At 54.1% G+C, this 18,742-nt stretch overlaps 1 protein-coding gene across 3 annotated transcripts in view; it reads right to left on the reverse strand.

Moving 5' to 3' along the window:
- Positions 1-7,410: 7,410 nt before the first annotated feature.
- Positions 7,411-18,742, reverse strand: part of MPRIP (myosin phosphatase Rho interacting protein) — a 92,797-nt gene continuing 81,465 nt past the window's right edge. For 2 of the 3 annotated variants that reach the window (XM_068977270.1, XM_068977269.1), the window contains 8 exons: positions 16,464-16,611; positions 15,836-15,953; positions 14,816-14,975; positions 13,972-14,091; positions 13,607-13,693; positions 13,011-13,173; positions 12,035-12,120; positions 7,411-8,922 (listed from right to left, as the gene is read on the reverse strand). In XM_068977270.1, coding sequence (XP_068833371.1) covers positions 8,851-8,922; positions 12,035-12,120; positions 13,011-13,173; positions 13,607-13,693; positions 13,972-14,091; positions 14,816-14,975; positions 15,836-15,953; positions 16,464-16,611 — 954 coding nt within the window. In that variant the 3' untranslated portion in view covers positions 7,411-8,850. Of the gene's footprint in view, positions 8,923-11,610; positions 11,673-12,034; positions 12,121-13,010; positions 13,174-13,606; positions 13,694-13,971; positions 14,092-14,815; positions 14,976-15,835; positions 15,954-16,463; positions 16,612-18,742 lie in introns of all 3 variants that reach the window. The other variant, XM_068977271.1, reaches the window with a different exon arrangement.

Raw genomic sequence — 18,742 nt, forward strand, 5'->3', positions numbered from 1 at the left:
GGTGTCAGCCTTTTTTTGCTTCTTTTTATAGCTGAATCATAAGTCTGTATGGACAGATCACACTGTGTTTACCTGTTTGTCAATTGGTGGACACTGGGGTTGTCTGTACGTTTTGTCTGTTGTAAATACAATGCTGTAAACACTCATACAAGTGTCTGTGTGGACATGTTCTTGAGTCTTTTGAGTATATACCTAGGAATGGAGTTGTTGGGTCATAAAACTCTATTTAACCATTTTATAAATTGCCAGATGGTTTTCCAAAGCAATTGAACCATTTTATATTCCCACCAGCAGGTATAAGGATTCCTTTTTCTCCACATCATCACCAGCAAAAAGCTATTATTTGACTTTTTTAAAAGTTATTTTTTAAAATGGAGGTATAATGAGGTACAATATTATGTAAGTTTTAGGCATACAACAGTGATTCATAATATTTGACGGTTATAGTCCATTTGGAGTTGTTACAAAATGCTGCCTATATGTTGTATTAAATACGCTTGTCACTCATTTTGTATGTTGAAGTTTGTACCTCAATTCACTACTCTCATCTCCCCTCCCCCTCCCGTCTCCCCGCTGATGACCACTAGTTTGTTCTGCATATCGAGTCTCTCCCTTTTTTGTTTTTACTAGTCTCTTTTATTTTTTAGATTCCACGTGTGGTACCATACAGTATTTGTCTTTCTCTGACTTCGCTTGGCATGGTACCCTCCACATCCATGCATGTTTCTGCAAATGGCATTATTTCATTCTTTTTTTTTTTTTAAATAGTAGTATTCCTTTGTATGTATGTACCAGAACTTCTTTATCCATTCATCTATGATGGGCATTTAGGTTGCTTCCAGTTTCTGGCTATTGTAAATTGTGGTGCTGCGAACATCGGGGTGCGTATATCTTTCCTAATCAGTGTTTTCATTTGCTTTGAATATATGGCCACGAGTAGAATCACTAGGTCACATGGTAATTTTTAACTTGAGAAACCTCCGTTTCTCAAATCCGTCGTTCTCCGTAGCGGCTGCACCAGTTCACATTCCCACCGGTGGTGCAGGAGTGTTTTCTTAGCCCACATCCTCTCCAGCATGTGTTATTTGTAGTCTTTACGGTGATGGCCATTCTGACAGGTGTGAGGAGGTGTCTCATTGTGATTTTAATCTGTGTTTCACTGATAATTAACGATGTTGCCAGTTGACCGTGCGCATGTTTCATTTATAAAAAATTTCTATTCACGTCTTCTCCCCATTTTTAAATTGGGTGGTTTTTTTTTTTTGATGTCAAGTTGTATAAACTGTTTATACATTTTGCATATTAACCCCTTATCAGTCATATTGTTTGCAGATATTTTCTCCTATTCAGTAGCTTGTCTTTTTGTTGATGATATCCTTTGCTTTGCAATTTCTAAATTTAATTAGGTCTTATTTGTTTGTATTTGCTTTTATTTCCTTTGCTTTAGAGACATTAAAAAAATATTGCTACAATTTAGGTTAAGAAGATTCCATCCATATTTTCTTTTAGTTTAATGGTTTCTGGTCTTACATGTAGGTCTTTAATCCATTGTTTTAAAATGGAAGCAGAGCTGATTTACAGTGTTGTGTTAGTTTCAAGGGTACATCACAGTGATTCAGTGTGTATGTATGTATGTGTACAGCCATACATATATGTTACTAACCTTTTTCAGATTCTTTTCCATAAGAGATTATTAAAAGATACTGAATGTAGTTACCCGTACTATAAGTCATTTTTTAAAAATCTATTTTACATACAGTAGTGTTTGTTAATCCCAAATTCCTAATTTATACCCCCTTTGGTAACCAAGTTTGTTTTCTATATCTCTGAGTCTGTTTTTGTTTTGTAAATGAGTTCATTGTATTTTTTTTGAGAGTCTACATAGAAGTAATACATTTGTCTTTCTCTGACTTATTTCACTCAGCATGATAAACTCTGGGTCCATCCATGTTGCTGCAAATGGCATTATTTCATTGTTTTTTATGGCTGAATAATATTCTGATTGTTTGTATGTACTGCCGCCTCTTTATCCATTCATTTGTTGATGGGCATTTAGCTTGCTTCCGTATCTTGGCAGTTTAAACAGTGCTGCTGTGTGCACTGGGGTGTGTTATCTTTCTGAATTAGTGTTTTTGTCTTTCCAGACGCATGCCCAGGAGTGTGCCTGCAGGATTCTGTGACACCTGTCATACTGTCCTCAGTAGCGGCTGCACGTTTACGTTCCCGCTGACAATGTAGGAAGGTTTTCTTCTTTTCCACACGGTCTCTAATCGGCCCTTATTCCATTTTGAGTTGATTGTTATGTATGGTGTGAGGAAATGTCCGGGTTTCTTTCTTTTGTGTGAGGCTGCCATTTTTCCAGCAGCTGTCTGACTTTACATCACCAGCCTGTTGGGTGTGAGGTGCTGCCTTCCTGTGGTTTTACCTTGTGCTTCCTGAAGGACTGGTAACGTTGAGTTGTGTTATTTTTTCACCTTGTATATACTCTTTGGAGAAATGTCTATTTAAATCCTTTGCCCAGTAAAAAAAAAGTCGCATTGCCTGTTTATTGCTGGCATTGCAGGAGGCTTTGGCGCCCCCTCCCACCTGTGGGCAATCTGTTCGCTTTCTGGGTGCTATTGTTGCAGTGTGTAATTTATTTTGGTATGGTTCAGTTTATCTATTTTTACTCTTCCTGTTTCTGCTTTGGTGTCTTGACTAAAAATCACTGCCCAGCCAGGAATCACAAATGTTTGCTCTTTTCTCTGAAAGCCTCATATTCAGGTGTGTGAAGCATTGGGGTTAATTTTTGCACGTGCTGGGATGTAGGGCAGTGGTCTCCAACCATTTTGGAACCTGGGACTGGTTTCGTGGAGGACGATTTCTCCGTGACGGGGTGAGGTGTGGCCCAGGCGGTGGTTTGAGCCTTGGGGTGCAGTAGGTGGAGCTTCACTTGCTCTCCTGCCACTCGCCTCCTGCTGTGCAGCCAGGGACTGGGGAGCCCTGAGTTAGGGGGTTTGACTTCATTCTCTTGCCTGTGGGTGGCTGCATGTCCCAGCACTGTTTGCTGAAGAGGCTGTTTCCCCCCAACTGAATGGTCTTGACGTCTTTGTTGAAGTCCATTGACTGTAAATGTAGGGGCTTATTTCTGGACCCTTGGTTCTGTCCCATTATCTGTATGTCAGTCCTCATGCTGGTACCACACCGTCTTGATCCCGGAAGCCTTGCAGTTGTCCTGGGACCCAGTAGAAAGAGTCCTCCGCTTCATTCGTCTTCCCCAGCATCGCTCTGGGCCGTTGTGCATTTCCACAGGAACCTTGGGCCAGCTGATCAACTTGACGAAGGCAGCTGCGATTTGTAGGGGTTGCCTTGAATTGTAAGTGAAACTGGAGAGTACTGCTCTTCTAACAATATTGCATCTTCCAACTCATGAACAAGGGACACCTTTCCATTTATTTAAGTCTTTTAAATTCTTTCAGTAATGTTTCATAGTTTTCAGTATACAGGTCTTACACTTTAAAAAATGTATCCATTCAGATTGTTAGTAGTGTAGAGCAGTCAGTCGGTTTTTGTATTTGAGCCTTGGATCTTGCATGCTTGCTGAGCTCATTTTTAGTTTAATGATTTTTTGGTGGATTCCTTCGATTTCCTGTACATGGGTCCTGCCATCTACAGGTGGACGGTCACCTCTCCTCCTCCTGAGCTCTGGCTGGTCTCCAGCACAGTGGGCAGAGGTGGTGAGAATACACATCCTTGTCTTGCTTCTGGGCACAGGGGAGCTTTCAGTCTTAGCGTCGAGTGCGATGGCAGCTCGGTGTTTCATAGCTGTCCTGAAATGTGGAGGGTGCGCTCTCCTGTGCCTCGTTTGCTGTGTCTTTATCGCTTTCCCAGCTGCCGGCTGATTTTTAAAATTGTACTTACATTGCTTTAAAATACAATGTGTGGTAAAGCTGAACATCACTGGATTAGATCAGTGTCCCAAAGCCATGTGTACATTTGTTTGACCAGAATAATTTTTTAAATGGGTAAAAAGACTATTGAAACATCTTGTCAACAGTTGGACCAGTACTGGAAATGTTTGCATCTTAAGTTTACTTTCGTTACCTTTTACAGATACCACAGTTGATTTCTAATAGTCAAACTTTAGTTTGTGTTTAGCTGAGTGAAAGTTTGGATCCCCACATTTTCACACATTTTATTCCAACAGCCATAGTATTGCTGGGAGTCAGTTTCTTATTTTAAATTTATATAGCAGGTCACAGTGAGAACTTTAAAAATGCAGTAGGATAGAGACTTCAGAGTATGTCCCAGGAAGGGCACATTCTTTTGTGAACTCATGGTTGTGGCTGGGTGTGCGCGCCTACTAGGTCATAATGTAGGATGCGTGTTTTTTAAACAGAAAGGAAAGCTGTTGCAGATAAATCTGCTAGTAAAAGGGCAGGTATGGGGCAGTTAGTTCCTTCTTCTGGTTGGTATTTCTTTCCATCCTTTTGGCCCCTTGAAAGTTTCTATAACTGAACCAGCGTGTCTTAGTTAGATTATGGGTGTAAAATATTTTTAACTATTCACTGTGTGTGAACATCTGAAATCTCCTGATCTTAAAATGTTGACAGTGCGTCCAAAACTTAAAAAATGGGTTTTGTAAAAATTAAACCAAAACTCCACTATAAACCTCTAGGTTCCTGACCCAGATTCTGACTTTTGACCTGAATGCTTGTTTTTCCTTGTGTCCTTTTGTTAAACAAAGCCTCTCTTCACAGCATACGAAGGGTGATGCAAAAATAGTTTATTATGACATTGTTTATGTAAAGTTAGGTAATATTTACAATAGAAATGATCCGCTACATCCATGGGAATCTAGCATGTCACACAAAGGAATAAATATTTTGACAAAGTAACACTTCAGTTTTAGCGAACACTTGATCAGGAATTTTGTTTTTAAAAAAGCGCCTTAAACTAAATGGTAAAAGTTTTGAATTGTCAGAGAGCAGCAAGCTGACCAGACCCTTCTCTTCCTGGGGCCCCTTCTGCCTCCACGAGGGTTGGGCCTCCCAAGGGCTGAGTGCAGCCCTGTCTGATGAGCATTCTCCTTTAGCATCAGCACAGAGCGATGCAGGCTTGTTCTCTGAGCACTTGCCCCCTGAATGAGCAGCCGGTGGGGGTAGGCATGGTTGCCGCCAGGGACCACCCACAGACTTGTCGCAGAGGCAGCCGCTGTCTCCGTGTCCCCATTCTGTCCGGGCCCAGCAGTCAGGCACAGCATGTGTTGTCTTGAGTCTGGGTTGAGACAGTCACCCTGATAGAAGTGTGTTTGTGAGGAAAATCTGAGGATTCTAATTGTTAAGGAGACACTTAGAACCTTACATTTTATAAATACTACTTAGGAAAACTCTTATCACTTAACTGGTTTTGAATCTTAAGAGTCAGTAGATACGTTGTTATTACTAAGGTTAAATCCTAAAATCAATTGGCTGTGATACAAACATAAACAAGAATGAGTTTTGTGTTCTTTGTACTCTGTTACCAGCTTCCTATGAAATAAATGCAGACGTGCGTCCCGGCTAGCTGTGGAGGCGAGGGTGGGTGGCAGGAACGTCTGGCGGACAGGCAGCATCGCAGGAGGCCCAGCCCCGGGCCTGCGGGTCTGTGTGGTGGAGCGGCGGCAGCGTGAAGCCGCCACACCAGGCCCCGAGTGCGTGGCCCCCACGCGGCTGTGGTGCTGGCAGACCGATGCGGCGGCTGCCGGCGCGGCCCGCCCTGCTCGTGGCCTGGGCAGACAGGCACTCCTGCACCCTCTTGGTTTTCCCTCAAGACTTTGAGTGACTTTGCCAAGAATGAGGAACAGGTATTACTGAGATCTTTCAGGAAGAAACAGAACCACCTGTTAAATGACTCAGGCTTTATAAAAGGTAGGTCCGTCATTAAAAACATTGCCTTGTCATGTTGGTTGGCACTGTGTTGTACCCAAGCTGTTTCTTCTCGTCTTAAACAGCGGTGCTTGTATAAGGAGAAAGAGAAACCCACCCGCACAGACTGTGTCACAGAAATCCATGGCAGTGACCCTGAGCCCTGTGGACTCCGCTTGCTCTGCACGACGTCCCAGTTCTGCGCAGAGGAGCAGGGAGCCACCTGAGGGGCCTGGAGGAGCGGCACCTGTGCGTCCCGGCCGCCGCGTGCTCAGGGAAGGGGAGGCCTTCCCTTTACAGAGGAACTTGCTGTTCTCGAGACTGAGCGTTCGCATCCCTCCTGGGTTTCCGTCCCGTCTTCTATCAGGGTACCGAAACGCATGGTTTCAAGGCCTGCCCTCGGGCTGTGGAGAGTAGCGCCTGGCGACAGTGTGGACGTGTCAAGGCAGGAGGGCAGCCCCGCGCCATGAGAGGATGGCAGCCCCGCTGCGGGAGTGTCCCAGGCGCCCTGCACGCGGGGCCGCTGGGCGGGCGCAGCGAGGTGGCGGCGGGCCCTTCGCAGGGCAGGGCCCTGTGGATGTCGTCCTCGGCTTGCTCAGGCAGACCCTGAGGGTCACAAGCGCGCGTTTGTACAAACTGCCGCTCCCGCTCTGCGTGGGTCTGGATGCTGCGAGTGACAGGCTCCACGTCTCCAGCCAGGGGCTGGCCCTTCCCACGTTCTCTTCCTCCCACCTGCTGAGCTTCAGCTCGGCCTCGGCCGGTCTCCCCAGCATGGCCACCGCCTCCCCCAAGGCCACACTGGTTCTGACGCCCAGTGGCACAAGCCCGAGTGTCGCCCTGCAGCCAGCATGGTCACCGGAACGCTGGCTTTCAGCCCTGCCCGTGGCTGGTGGAATGCACGACCGGAGGCGGCCCGAGCCTGGCACTTGTGCTGAAGGTGTGCAGGCAGAGCGGTCAGGTGACGCCACTCTGTCCAGCTGTCCCCTAGGCAGGTGCCTGCAGGTCCCCAGGGAAGGAGTGGACGTTTACAGGAAGAGTAGACGCAGTGGTCCCCTCCCATCCTTGAGGACATGGGGGTACGCTCCCTGTGGGGTGGGGGCCGGGCCTCCCTGTCCACAGCCCCCCGGGCACCCTTTCCCTGCCAGCACAGAAACCCCCTCCAAGGCTGCTCCCACTTGTGCTCTTTCCTCCTCTGCGGTTGTGGCAGGCCCCCGTCGAGGAGCTGGGGTGCCTGTAGGCGGTGTGCCAAGGACACCGCAGAGCAGGGACCCATGTGTCCAGCCTGCTCCCTCCAGCCATGCGCAGCCCTCACCTCAAGTCGATGGCCAGCACTGCCCGGGGCAGAGGGTGGGGGTTTGGGGAGCCCCTGTGGCCCGAGCTTCTGCAGTGTGGCTCCTGGCCGCCTCCAGAGAGGCGAGTCCTGCCACCTGTGGGTGCAGGGGCCGCTGTGGAGTGCTAGGTCAGACCCCAGGTTCACTGATGGAGACACAGAGGTAGAAGCTCCTTTGCTCTGATAAGTGGCAGTGTGCGGCCCACAGGCAGACGGAGCGGCTCCGTGCGGACCCTGCACCCTGGAAAGAGGCAGCAGTGGCACCGTTTCAGCCCAGAGAGCCCCACCCCCACCATCGTCAGACCCTCAGAGCCATCACCCACGTAGGCGGCTCTGAGATGTGCTGGTGTAGGGGTGTCTGATGAGCAGGGTTAAGGAGCTTTTGCAGACATGGACCAACAGCAGCAATGCAGTGGCCAGCATAGAGTCAGGAACAGGGAAGGCCCTGCAGCCGGGTGCTCTGAGCTGTTCCAGCGAAGTGGGCGGGGCCGCACACTCTACACCTGCGCTCTGCCCCGCCTCCAGGGACACCCTACGTGGCCTCATGTGTTCATCTAGAAACTGCACAATGATGTGTATGTTTTCACCCCCAAAGTACCTGCGTACCCCAAGCCTGTGGCTCTCGCCCAAGTGCTGGCCAGATGCCACGCGGGCTCCCCTGGGGCTGTGTCCCTGCTCCCGTCCTCACAGGATTAGTGCTGGAGGATGCCTGGTGGCAGTTAGAAGCGTGTCACTCAGGCCACCAAGAACAAAGAAGCGCAAGTGCAGCCCTGCGTGGGCGCCCCGGTGCCCTGGGCCTCAGCTCGAGTGAGCACACGTCACAACGGCCGGTTTCCATCTAGCTCCAACATCCTCTTTGCCTTCTTGACATAACAGGGTCTCTGGTCAACCTTCCCCAAAGCAAGAGGGGGCTTCTTTCCAGAAAGGCGGAGGGGTGAGTGAGCTTCCTCCTCCAGTGACTCTAAGGAAACATGCTATCACTGTGATTCCAGCCTGGAACCCAGGCTGCAGGGCAGCATCCACCTCATGTGAGAAGAGTAGGGTTCCTGGTGACCAAGAAAGAATGACCATAGGAAGGAATGAGAGGGGCCGGGTTTTGTGCAAGATTTAATAAAAAACAGACAAAAATAGGAGTGGCTGCTTGCAGCATTTCCCAGGCTGTGAAGGGTTCACCACAACGGTCTGGGGTGCGGCTCTAAGCGGTGTCAGCGGATGTGTAAGAGCTGCTCCCCTCGCCCCAAGCCCACGGGGCAGGTGCAGGCTCAGCCCTACCCTGGGCTTCCAGGTCCTCCCTGGGCTGCGAGCTGTCAGCACGGGACCCACAGCACAGCCTCGTGGCCCCTCCTGCCCCGCCTGCGCGCGGGGTGAGACAGAGCTAGCTTATCCCAGGCTGCTGGGCCGTAATACTGACAGAGAGCCGGGGCAAGGCAGGGCAGGTTGCAGAAACCAGGGAAAGCTTGAATGAAGACCACAGGGAGTGGAGCGAGCCATCCACAGGCCAGTCTCTCATGCATCCAACCACAGTCAATGCAGACGACAACACCAAGAACAAGGACGACAATAAAAAATGAGGGGATGGACAGGAGTGGCACGGGGGCTGTGGCCGGGAGGTGTGTCCAAGCTGCACGGGAGCAACTAGTCGTGCTCTAGGTCCCGGGACTCAAAGAGCTTCAGGCGATCTTGCACCGTCAGGCCTTCCTTCAGACTCTGGTGGAGAAACAGACAGGCTGTTGGCCTCAGCCCTGCATGGCGCAGGCAGCCGGTGGTGAGGCACGGCGTGGGGCCCCAGAGGGTTAGTGGGTGTGCGAGGAGGGCCACGGCCCCAGAGGAAGTGGTGTTACTGGACGAGAAATAAACAGTCAGAAACAAGACTGATGCTGAGCTTAGGGCTCTGTCAACAAGCAAGGATGAGACCAATGGCGCTGGAGAGAAGACCCTGCAGAGAACAAGGAGGCACCTTCTGTGCCCATGTTTGGCCCGGGAGGCCCCGAGCACACTCCAGGGTGGACAGCCTCCCTGCTCCTAGGCCTCATAGGCCCTGCTGGTCTCTCCTGGAGCTTGGGGACACGGAGGTCGTTCCTGAGCCTTTCAGGATGGAAGCCTGCCCGTGTTTGTGTGGACTTCAGTAAAGGTGAAGGACATCCAGACCCTCGTGGCACGTGCAGGCTTCCCTGAGCATGAGGGCAGGTCTGGGTCTGCTTTCCTTGGGGCCCCAGCTTCACCCAGGACAGTGCTGCTTGCCTGTTTTTTAATTCTGACGCCACCGAGTCAGAGGAAGGGGATAAGCCCACGTCCCACTGTGACGAGCTTTAATGTGCACAAGGGCCTCACGTGCTCTCAGGACTCTGCTCCCAAGCACGCCTGCTTCAGGCAGTGCCGCCGTCTACACAGCAGCCAGTCTCACCCAGGGGCTGGCCCTGGAAACTGCCACCCACTCTGTTTTAGCTGGGACCTTCCTTCCCTAAGTGGCAGCAGACCACCAACTCCTGAGAACAGAGGCCTCCGAGCCCTGTCACAGGCCGGGAGGGGTCAGTTGCTGCCCACCCAGCACCTCTGTGACTCCATGCGCAGCCACCCAGACGGGGCTCCCCCCGAGGAGGCTGCATACACCCCGTCTGCTTTAAGTCCCAGAGAAGCCCAGCCGCTGACGAGGAGCTGCTGACCCGGTGGGGCCAAGCCCTCCTGTTCCTGAGGGAGGCAGGTACAGAGAGCACCCACAGGAAAGGCAGACATCCACAGAGCAGACCCTGGTTCAGAAAGCCCTGGGGACACGGTTAGTTTCTGGGTGACTTAAATTCCTGTCTCCCCGCTGAGGGTCAGGGTGTTACAGACACATCAGGACAGAGGGCCACACGGGAGCCATGTGGCTGGCTGTTGACAGCACATCACAGGCCCAGTGCTGTGGCCAGTGGTGTCCCTGAGGAAGACAGCAAGGGCCCAGCTTCTCCCTGGGCCAGCAAGAACGCTGTTCTTATGTCGAAAACTTGCCAAGCCAAACTGACTCAAACATGACTCTAGGGAACCCTGTCCCTGAGCTTCCCCCAACTCATTTGGTCCAGCCTCGCCGAGAGCCCCAGACAGACCGACCCTTGCTTCCTGCCCCCGCCTTCACCAGCGTGCAAGGCCTTCCCAGCACACCTCTGCAGAGGCCTTGTGAACAAAGATCTGGCCCTTTATCCAGAGCCCAAACTCCTTGCTGTACTATTTTTAGGATCTTCGTTCCCGACCAGGGACTGAACCGGAGTCCTGGTGCTGAAAGTGCCGAGTCCTAACCACTGGATTGCAGGCAAGTCCTGCAAAGTACTTTTATTTCCCTGGACTCGTGGTCCGCCTGAGGCAGCGGGCTCGTTGGAGCAAGGCTTCCCTGTGGGGCCTGTTGTTCACAGGCACAGGCAGAAGGCTCAGCACCCACGGTGAACCTGTAGCAAAGACAGGCCAGCCTCAGGCAAGGAAGTAAGACTCGTCAATAAGAAGGAAACCAGAAACCAAAGGACAAGTCCGGGTTTGCTGAATAGAATTGCTTCCACATTAAAAAAAAAAGCCCCAACTAAGTTTCTGACCAGCTGAACCATCCAGTGGGAAGCGACTCAGAACGGTAGGGAACTGAATGGACTGAGGGCAGACTGCTGGGCTCAGCTCCTCCCGAGGCAGACTCTGTAGCCCGGCAAGCCGGGCACCTGCTGTCCGGCCCCAAGGCCCTGTCAGCATCCTCGCTGCCCATCCCTTCCTGCTGCCCTCAGCTTCCTCACTAGGGCGTCAACAAGCTCAGGTCAGCCGAGCTGGTGAACCCGCTCAGGAGAGAGTGACCCAGGCCCTGGAGACCCGGCCCTGTGGGAGCCAGAAGTGTCCAGGCCAAGTGTCGGAGTCAGGCAGCCAGTGCTCAGCCCGTGCCTCCCGTCTCTGAGGTGCCTGGGTCCTTGGGGCTGGAAAACGCTCAGCCCTTAGCGCCTGTGGTCCCCTTGCTCTGCTGAGTATCTGCCAAGCTATAGGCATGAGGCATCAGCCCCCTTGGCCTATTAATCCTGGGGGTGGGGAGTGGGAACTACTTCAGCGATGGGAGATTCTTGTCAAGCTTGCCTCCTGACAGAGGAAGCGGTCTCCCAAGAAAACGTGAGCACACACCATTCGACACGCAGGATGAAGGGCTGACAACGCCTGCGCCCCCCAGGATGTGGCTCTGGGCAGCTGGCCAGGCCGGGGGAGCCGCCCCTCTGTTAAGAGGTTACAGTTAACTCCCCAGAAGAGGTAAGAAACTTCACATGGATCCTGTCTGTGCTGCTGAGCAGGAAGAACAAGAGTGATGGGAAAACGAGCTCCCGTGGAGGAGTGAGCAGTGCATGCAGGCAGCGCTCCTCGCGGGCAGCAGGCGAGTGGTGTGAGAAGAGGTTTACCTACACGACAGGGGGGCCGGGAAGCGGGTCGTTTCAGTTATCCCATGAGACCTGCTCAATTACGGACTGTCAGGGGAAGAGCAAAAACAAGACACACACACAGTAAATCCTAAGTGCAACAAGCTGGGCACCCCACCCTCCGCCCACCTTCCCATGGAGGGGTGCGCAGGGGGCAGAGGCCCATGTGGAGGAAAGTGTGCGGACGGCGTCAGTGTGAACTACAGATGTGCGAGGAGCGGTCCAGATGACAGGACGGCCCCTGGGAGGCCCGCCGTCACCGAGGAAACAGTCCTGCTGCTGTGCAAGGGGCGCTCGGCCTGAAGCCCTGGCACTGACCCAGTGGGATGTGCATGACTTGAGGCACCCTGGAGACCCTCCGTGTAACCCCTGGTGGGCTCTGCACACCCAGTGCAGGCCCCCAGACTCACCTTGGACCTGAGGCCTCTGAGCTGCCGGCCAACACAGGACCTGTCTGTCTTCAGGAAATCAGGGTTGCTCTTGGACTTCATGATGTCTGAGAAGATGAAGAGGGCATGGTGCTAGTTTTGTAAACCCCCCAGAACACACAAGTCTGAGGGCTTCCCAGCTTTTAACATTGTCACCCACGCGACATCTCCGTCAACAAACCAGCGGAACGCCAAGCCCATAACCGTAAGTCATAAGATCCTCAGGACAAGGCACGAGGAGGCGTGGAGGATGATTGCGGCCCCAGGCTGGCCACGGCCCTACTGCTGCTGGGCCCCTGCTGCCTGCCCTCCCAAGACCCCGGGCTCTAGCTTCCAGTACTGAAGGCTCGCTCCCCGTCTCTTGTGAAGAGCTGCGTGATGGGTGACTAGCGGGCCAGCCCCCTGACTGTGGAAGCTGAGCCAGCTTTTTGCTCCTGTGTGAAGTGCCAGGTCACAGGATACGTGCGCTTCTGGCTAACCCAAAGTCCTCTGGCCCCCAGACTCTTCTGAAGCAGCCGGTGTTACATTTGAGCTGAACTTTGCTGCCTGTGGCCTGCCTGCCTTTGGGAGAACTCCTAATGCCCGCCAAGCAGCGATGCAGGCCACCAAGCAAGGGTCCTCACTGGCTGAGGGGGAGGCTCCAGGATCAGTGAGCTTGGACATGGCCTCAGTCCTTGCCCTGCAGCCTTCTATAGGTTTTATGGTGAAACCCCAGGATCACAAACCAGTGAGAGCCACTTCCAGAATAAGGGAGTCCGTCAGGAAAACGAGAAACATGGCCTGCGGTCGTGAACATGTGTACCAAAGAGTGACTGCCCTGTGTGAGCTGGCACCCACCATGCCCTGCCCATGCAGCCAGGGAGAGAGTCTGACCCAGAGGGGGCTCCTCTGCTGGATCAAGGGCCAGCAGCCCCACCACCCAGTTTCCAGAGAGAGAATCCAGAGCCGCAGGACTCACCATATCCGGACACCGGCGGGTTCTCCGGGGACTTCTCACCCAGTGCTTCTGTGGCGGCTTTCAGCTGCTCCTTCAACCTGCTGACGTCACAGTCGGCCTTCGCCCTCACAATGCTGAGTTCTGTGTAGATATCTTTGTACTTGTCACTGGCGTATTTCTTGTCCTTGGGGACAAAAGGACAGCAGAGCGTGGTTACAGACATGCTGGACTAGGGATGCCTCCAGAAGCAGAGGAAGCAGGCTGACCCCACCTTGTGGAGGCAGAAACCAGATACAAAGTGCAACAGGCATGGCAGGGCCCCGGCTCTGAGCAGGCTGGCGCTGCCTTGACCCTGAGGGCACCTCTGTGCTTCAGGCTGGAAGCCCCGGTCTTGGCCACCCCAAGTGAGTCTGCCTCCAGGAGCACCCGCAGGAAACGGCCGTGTGCTGGGGCCCTGGGCCCTGCCAGGCGGGGGCAGGACTGCCCACCCTCATGTCCGCTGCCCTGCCCGAGGGCCATCGTCCAGATCACTCGCGACGGTGAATGCACTCAGGCCTCTGCGTGTGGTCTGGACCTGTGTGGCCCCACCCTCCAGGCCCTCATGGGACGTGCGTTACCCGCAGTGCCGTCTGTAACTCGTCCTTGAGGGAGCTGATCTCCTGTTTCAGGTACTGAATTTCTGATTCCTTGACCCTCAACAAGACCTAGAAAGAGAAACGAGGGAGCTGCAGGGTCACGCAGCTGTTCAGTGGTTTTGGAGGTCAGCACTTGTGATGTGGTGGAAACCAGGGACGGGGGCAAGGGAGTGAGGACGGGTTAAATGTAAAGGTCCCGGGGCCTCGAGAGGTCCCATGCTGCCTGGCGGCTAACTGTTCTCTTTGTGTCCTGGCATGACTTGGGTTTTCCCATAAGCTGGGGCCACCCCTGGTCCTACGTGCAACTCGTGCGCTGCAAGCTGAAGGGACCTGGCTCTGAGCCATACCTCTAACTCGTAGGCGTCCTTGCCCTGTGTGAGGGGCGAACCAGCGGCCTCGCCACCGGCGTCCCCAGTCAGCAGTGTCCGTAGCCGTGAGATTTCTGCAGCCAGGCGGTTGTTCAGCTCCTGGAGACAGCGACACAACCACAAGGTGCTCTCAGAGCTGCCTAGGGCTGTGATCATAGTGCAGCCGGGTGTCTGAGTTAGCATGTGAGCTGTGACACCTGTGCAGAAGCCGTCTGCACGGGCCAGAGGTTTCCACGGAGCTGCCCTGCAGGAGCCGTGCTCCCAGCCCCTCTTGTCACCACAGCCGGTGCTGCGCAGCTCCGTGTGTCCCCATCTCTGCAGGTTGGGGACTTCTGCTGCCCTCAGCCCTCGCTTCGTGTCCTTTCTCTCCAGCTGACAGGCGGTCACTTGGGCCAGTGCAGTGACCAGGCACACAGGTGCGGGCCCCCCAGGGTCTCGAGCTGGGGCCAGGCCGACAGGCCTGTCTGCTCGGTGCCTTGGGAGGATGAGCGGTCCAGTGCACACAGAGCAGCTCTTTTCAGACTAGACCTACCTTGAGCTGTTCCATCAGTAAATATTTTAAGTGTGGCCCAATTTTCTAAGCAGCAGGCATGTTTTAAGAGAATAATCTGACAAAATCCTATGTGAGCACTGTATGGTCTTGACTGGGAGGTGTTTAAACACAGTCCCAGCCTTGGGGGTGGAGCCCTGAGCCCCAACCACCCAGTGACAAGAGAAAGAGAGCCCGAGGCTAGCAGCTAGCAGCAGCGGTGACGTCTGCCCACACCCTGGTGAAGCCGGACATCGGGGGGAGCCTGCAGAGCGGGGCCCCCATGAGGCTCACCTGGTTGTGGGCATTGAGCTCCTGGTTCTCGCGCTGGCACTGCCGTAGGGCCTGCCGCTCGGCTTCCAGAGCCTGGGCCAGGTGGGCGTTCTCCAGGCACTTCTGCGAGTACTGCTCCGAGAGGACCTCCAGCTCACGCTGCACGGACTGCAGCTCCTCCCTGGGGAGAGGGCGCCACTCACTCCTCTGGCCACGCCCTGGGCCCAGCGTCCCCTTCACAAACTCAAGGGACAGCGGGACAGCACCAGGCAGGGCAGCCATGAGAGCCCTGTGCCCCGTCACAGCGCAGGTGTGCAGCCCAGCCTGGGGGCTCCGCCCATCCCCCCCGGCAGCCTGAACTCCGCTCCTGGGGCTCGGGGTTGGGAGAGCCTCACCCTCACACCCAAAACGTGCTGTTTCAGATGGAGATCAGAACTGGGCCATTTCTGGAGCTGGCTGACAGCCTACACCAGCTCTACCCGGACTTGGAAAACCAAGGCCAAAGGGCTACAGACCCCCTCCAGCTGCTGCTGCTGCCCGCCCGCGCCGTCAGTGCGGCCCCGTGAAGGTGGCTCTGCATGGCCTGCGGTGGCCGAGGGGAAAGCTCCCAGGGGTGCTGGTTCTCCTGAGGGCAAAGCTCAAGAGCAGCTGTGGGGTGGACGCGCCTCCCCCTGCCGCCTCAGCACACACAGGTAGGGTGTCCACACTGCGCCTCCACCACCCAGCTTCTGAAGCAGCGGCAGCTGATGGAGAGAAGGGATCCGGGGGGTCTCCCAGGTGGGTCCTTAATATCTGACTGAGACCTCTTTTGCTGCATCTTTGCTCTGTTTTACTGACTGGCTTCTGTTCAGCTCAGTAATGGGACCACTTGGGCTGTGAGAGCAGTGCTGGGCCAGGGTGGCGTGGGGCGCCATGAACAGGACGCCCTGAGTGGGCTCAGTGCCTTGGGCCTCCACCCGCACTACCGGGACCCCACGTCTCAGAGGCTTGTACAAAGACAGGCGGAAGGCACCGCCCTCCCAGCCAACCAGCCCAACTCACAGGTACTGCCGCCGCAGGGCCTCGACGTCCGCGTTGACGCTGCTGATCTGGGAGCGCTGGCTCTTCTCCAGCTCCCGCTCCATCTCCTCGCGGTGGGCGTTCTTCATGGCTTCGATGGCTGCGGACAGGATGTGGCCCTCAGCACCAAGAGGCTCGGGGCGAGCCCAACAGGAAGGGGACATCCCGCACCGCTGAGGCTTGGCTTGTTGGCAGCTGGGCCAGGATTCCCCAGGAACTCCCAAACAAAAGGGATCAGGTGGGGTTTGGTTTTAATATTTTTAAAAAAACCTGATTCCATAAACGTCTAATACAATATAGAACAAGCAGGCTTTCAGGTTGGCCTGTCTTCTCTCGGTGCTAAGACCCAAAGCTGCTGTGGAACACAAAGGAGGGAACACTGGCCGAGGCCCAGTGCTTGGTGCTGACCCTCCAGGCTCTGACGGACCAAGGCACCGCAGAGGTGTCTGCTATCAGAGAAGTACCAGCAAAGAGACTGACGAGGACAGGTCCTCCGATGCACAGATGTGACTGGCTCGGGGCTCATGAGCTCCCGAAGGGCTCCTTAAGCCTGCTGTCCCCCTGGAGAAGGGTTAGAGCTTGTGCCCAGCTCGGGGAGAGCGACTCCCACCTGAGATGGTGGCTGCGGTCTCCTCAGCCAGGAGGCGGTCTTTCTCCTCCCGCAGTTTCTCCAGCTCCCGCTGGTGCTGCCTCTGCAGGTCCTCGATCTTCTTCTGGTGCGTCTCTTCCATGGCTGCAAACCCCCGCTCGCACGTGGCCTGAAAGGTGCACAAGGGGCTTTACCCACTTCCCTTTGGCTCCCTGAGCAAACTGTGACTGAGAAGACCACAGCCCCACCCTGCCTGGCCCCCAGGGCGAGAAGCTGCTCTTTGGAGCTGAGCCCGGCACCCACTCACTCCCAGAGCAGTTAGAAAAGGGTGTTCACCCAGTGAGCTGCCTGATTCCTGTGGTTGAGTTCCATTTCTCTGCAAAGAGCTGGTACTGTGGGTAGGAGGAGGCTGCCATGGAATTGAAAACAGCCCACCCTGGCCCTTTATGGAGTGACTGCCAGGTAGGACTGACAGGACAACACAGAGCACCGGCAGAGGCTGGCAGGTCTGGTCTGAGTTAACCACTGACGTGCTCAGAACTGCCATACCCCAGGCGTCGGGCACAGTTGCAAACAGAGATGAGTCTTGGTCAGCTGCCAGGAGCTGAGAGACCCTGTGAATGACAGTGACCCAGGACATGGAGCCGGGGGCCCAGCCCTGCCACTGCCCAGCTGGCCACTCTGAGATGGTCACTGAACTTCTCAGGCATGCGCTGGAAGAATTAGATTAGGGTGTGGGACATTTCCTTTTCCTTGTGAAGGAGTACAAAGAGAGGTGCTAATTACCAGGTGCCTCTGCTCATTGCATTGAGGTCATGGCAGGACTGCTCCCTGGCCTGGTCTGTGCCTTGCTCCAGCCTGGCTTGGTTTATGACCTGGATGTGGGCTTGGGGAGCTAAGAAGTGGTCCAACTACCCCATACACCCACCCTGTATCCCCCAGGCCTGGCGTATCAGGTTAGTCTTCTGCACGGGGTGGGTGAGTGTGCCTGTGGCCGTCAGGGCTGGTCTGTGCAGCTCTTTTCTGGATGGAGGCACATTGGGACCTCTCTAAGAGAGAAGGCCTCGCTCAGTAAGGTGCAGGAACCATGCTTCTCAGTTCTCTTTCAGAGCTGTGAGAATGTAGCCACGTCACCTCTGATCTAAGTCTGGGGGATCTTCTTGTGTCCAGATCCAGGAAAGATACCAGGAACACAGTCTGTGTCTGGGCACCTCTGACTCCCACAGGAGCAGACAGAACTTTCTGGACTCCCCAGTCAGCATTTTCACACTCAGGGTCTGCACTTCCCTGGGACAGACCTGCTGTCCACCACTCACGGGGCATTCTTCCTCACAGTGGCTTCCAGATGGAGCCCCTGTCTCCTCTTTGCAGCTCTCACACCCCTGGACACCTGGAGAGTCTGAGAGCTGCCCTCCCACGTGCTTTGGTTCAGCATAGCTTCTTGGTCAACACAAGAGGAAGGGTCGAAGTCATAATTTGATGAGAATGTTTTAAGAGTATTTCAAGATAAGGGTCAGAACTCTTCTTACAGAAACACTCAGGTTCTTCCTTGGAGAGCATATGTTAATCTGTAAACACAATTCTGACTGTTAAGACAGTAAACCATGGGGTCAGTCGGTTCCTCCATGGCTACTGTGCCAAGGTGTCAGAAAAGGCACCATCTTGCAGCTATCAGGAGAGGAACCGAGACCCCAGTCTCCCTCAAGTGACTGCTGTCAGCCCGGCACCCAGGCGAGCAGTTGGGTTGTAATTTGTGTGTCTCACAGGACCCGATGAGAACAGACTCAGGACAGAGAATGCTACCCAAGTCCTCAGCCTGGCCTACAGGCTGACTACACAAGAGGCCGGTCCGGGCCTCGTCTAAGTTGCCTCCCGTGCAGACCCTGAGTGTCAGGGGAAGTAGCTGGGATGTTACTTTCAAACGCCTTGCTGTTGTGCCCTGACCTCATGGGACAGTGCAGCACTTTCCATCAGCCCTTGAAACCTCCTTGGGATTCACAATGGCTTTCAAAAGGTTTGGACTGAGTTGGGAAAAGGCACTGGAAACAGCCTGGCAGGTGCCAAAGTGCCTGCCAATGCCCAAGTGCTTATCACAGCAGCACAGAGCCACCTTAGCACTGGACGTGGTGCTGGCTAGAAGGGGGACATATGAGGAGCCTGGCATTTACTGCATTCGTGTGGCAAGAAGCCTAAGAGCAGGCAGCCCAAAGCCCAGGCAGCTCCACACAGCTGAATGCTCCAGGGAACATCACCTGGACAAGCCAGGGCCATAGAGTCCTGATCACCAACACGGGTGTGAA

This window comes from Capricornis sumatraensis, chromosome 8 (genome assembly GCF_032405125.1).
Source record: "Capricornis sumatraensis isolate serow.1 chromosome 8, serow.2, whole genome shotgun sequence".
NCBI lineage: Eukaryota > Metazoa > Chordata > Mammalia > Artiodactyla > Bovidae > Capricornis > Capricornis sumatraensis.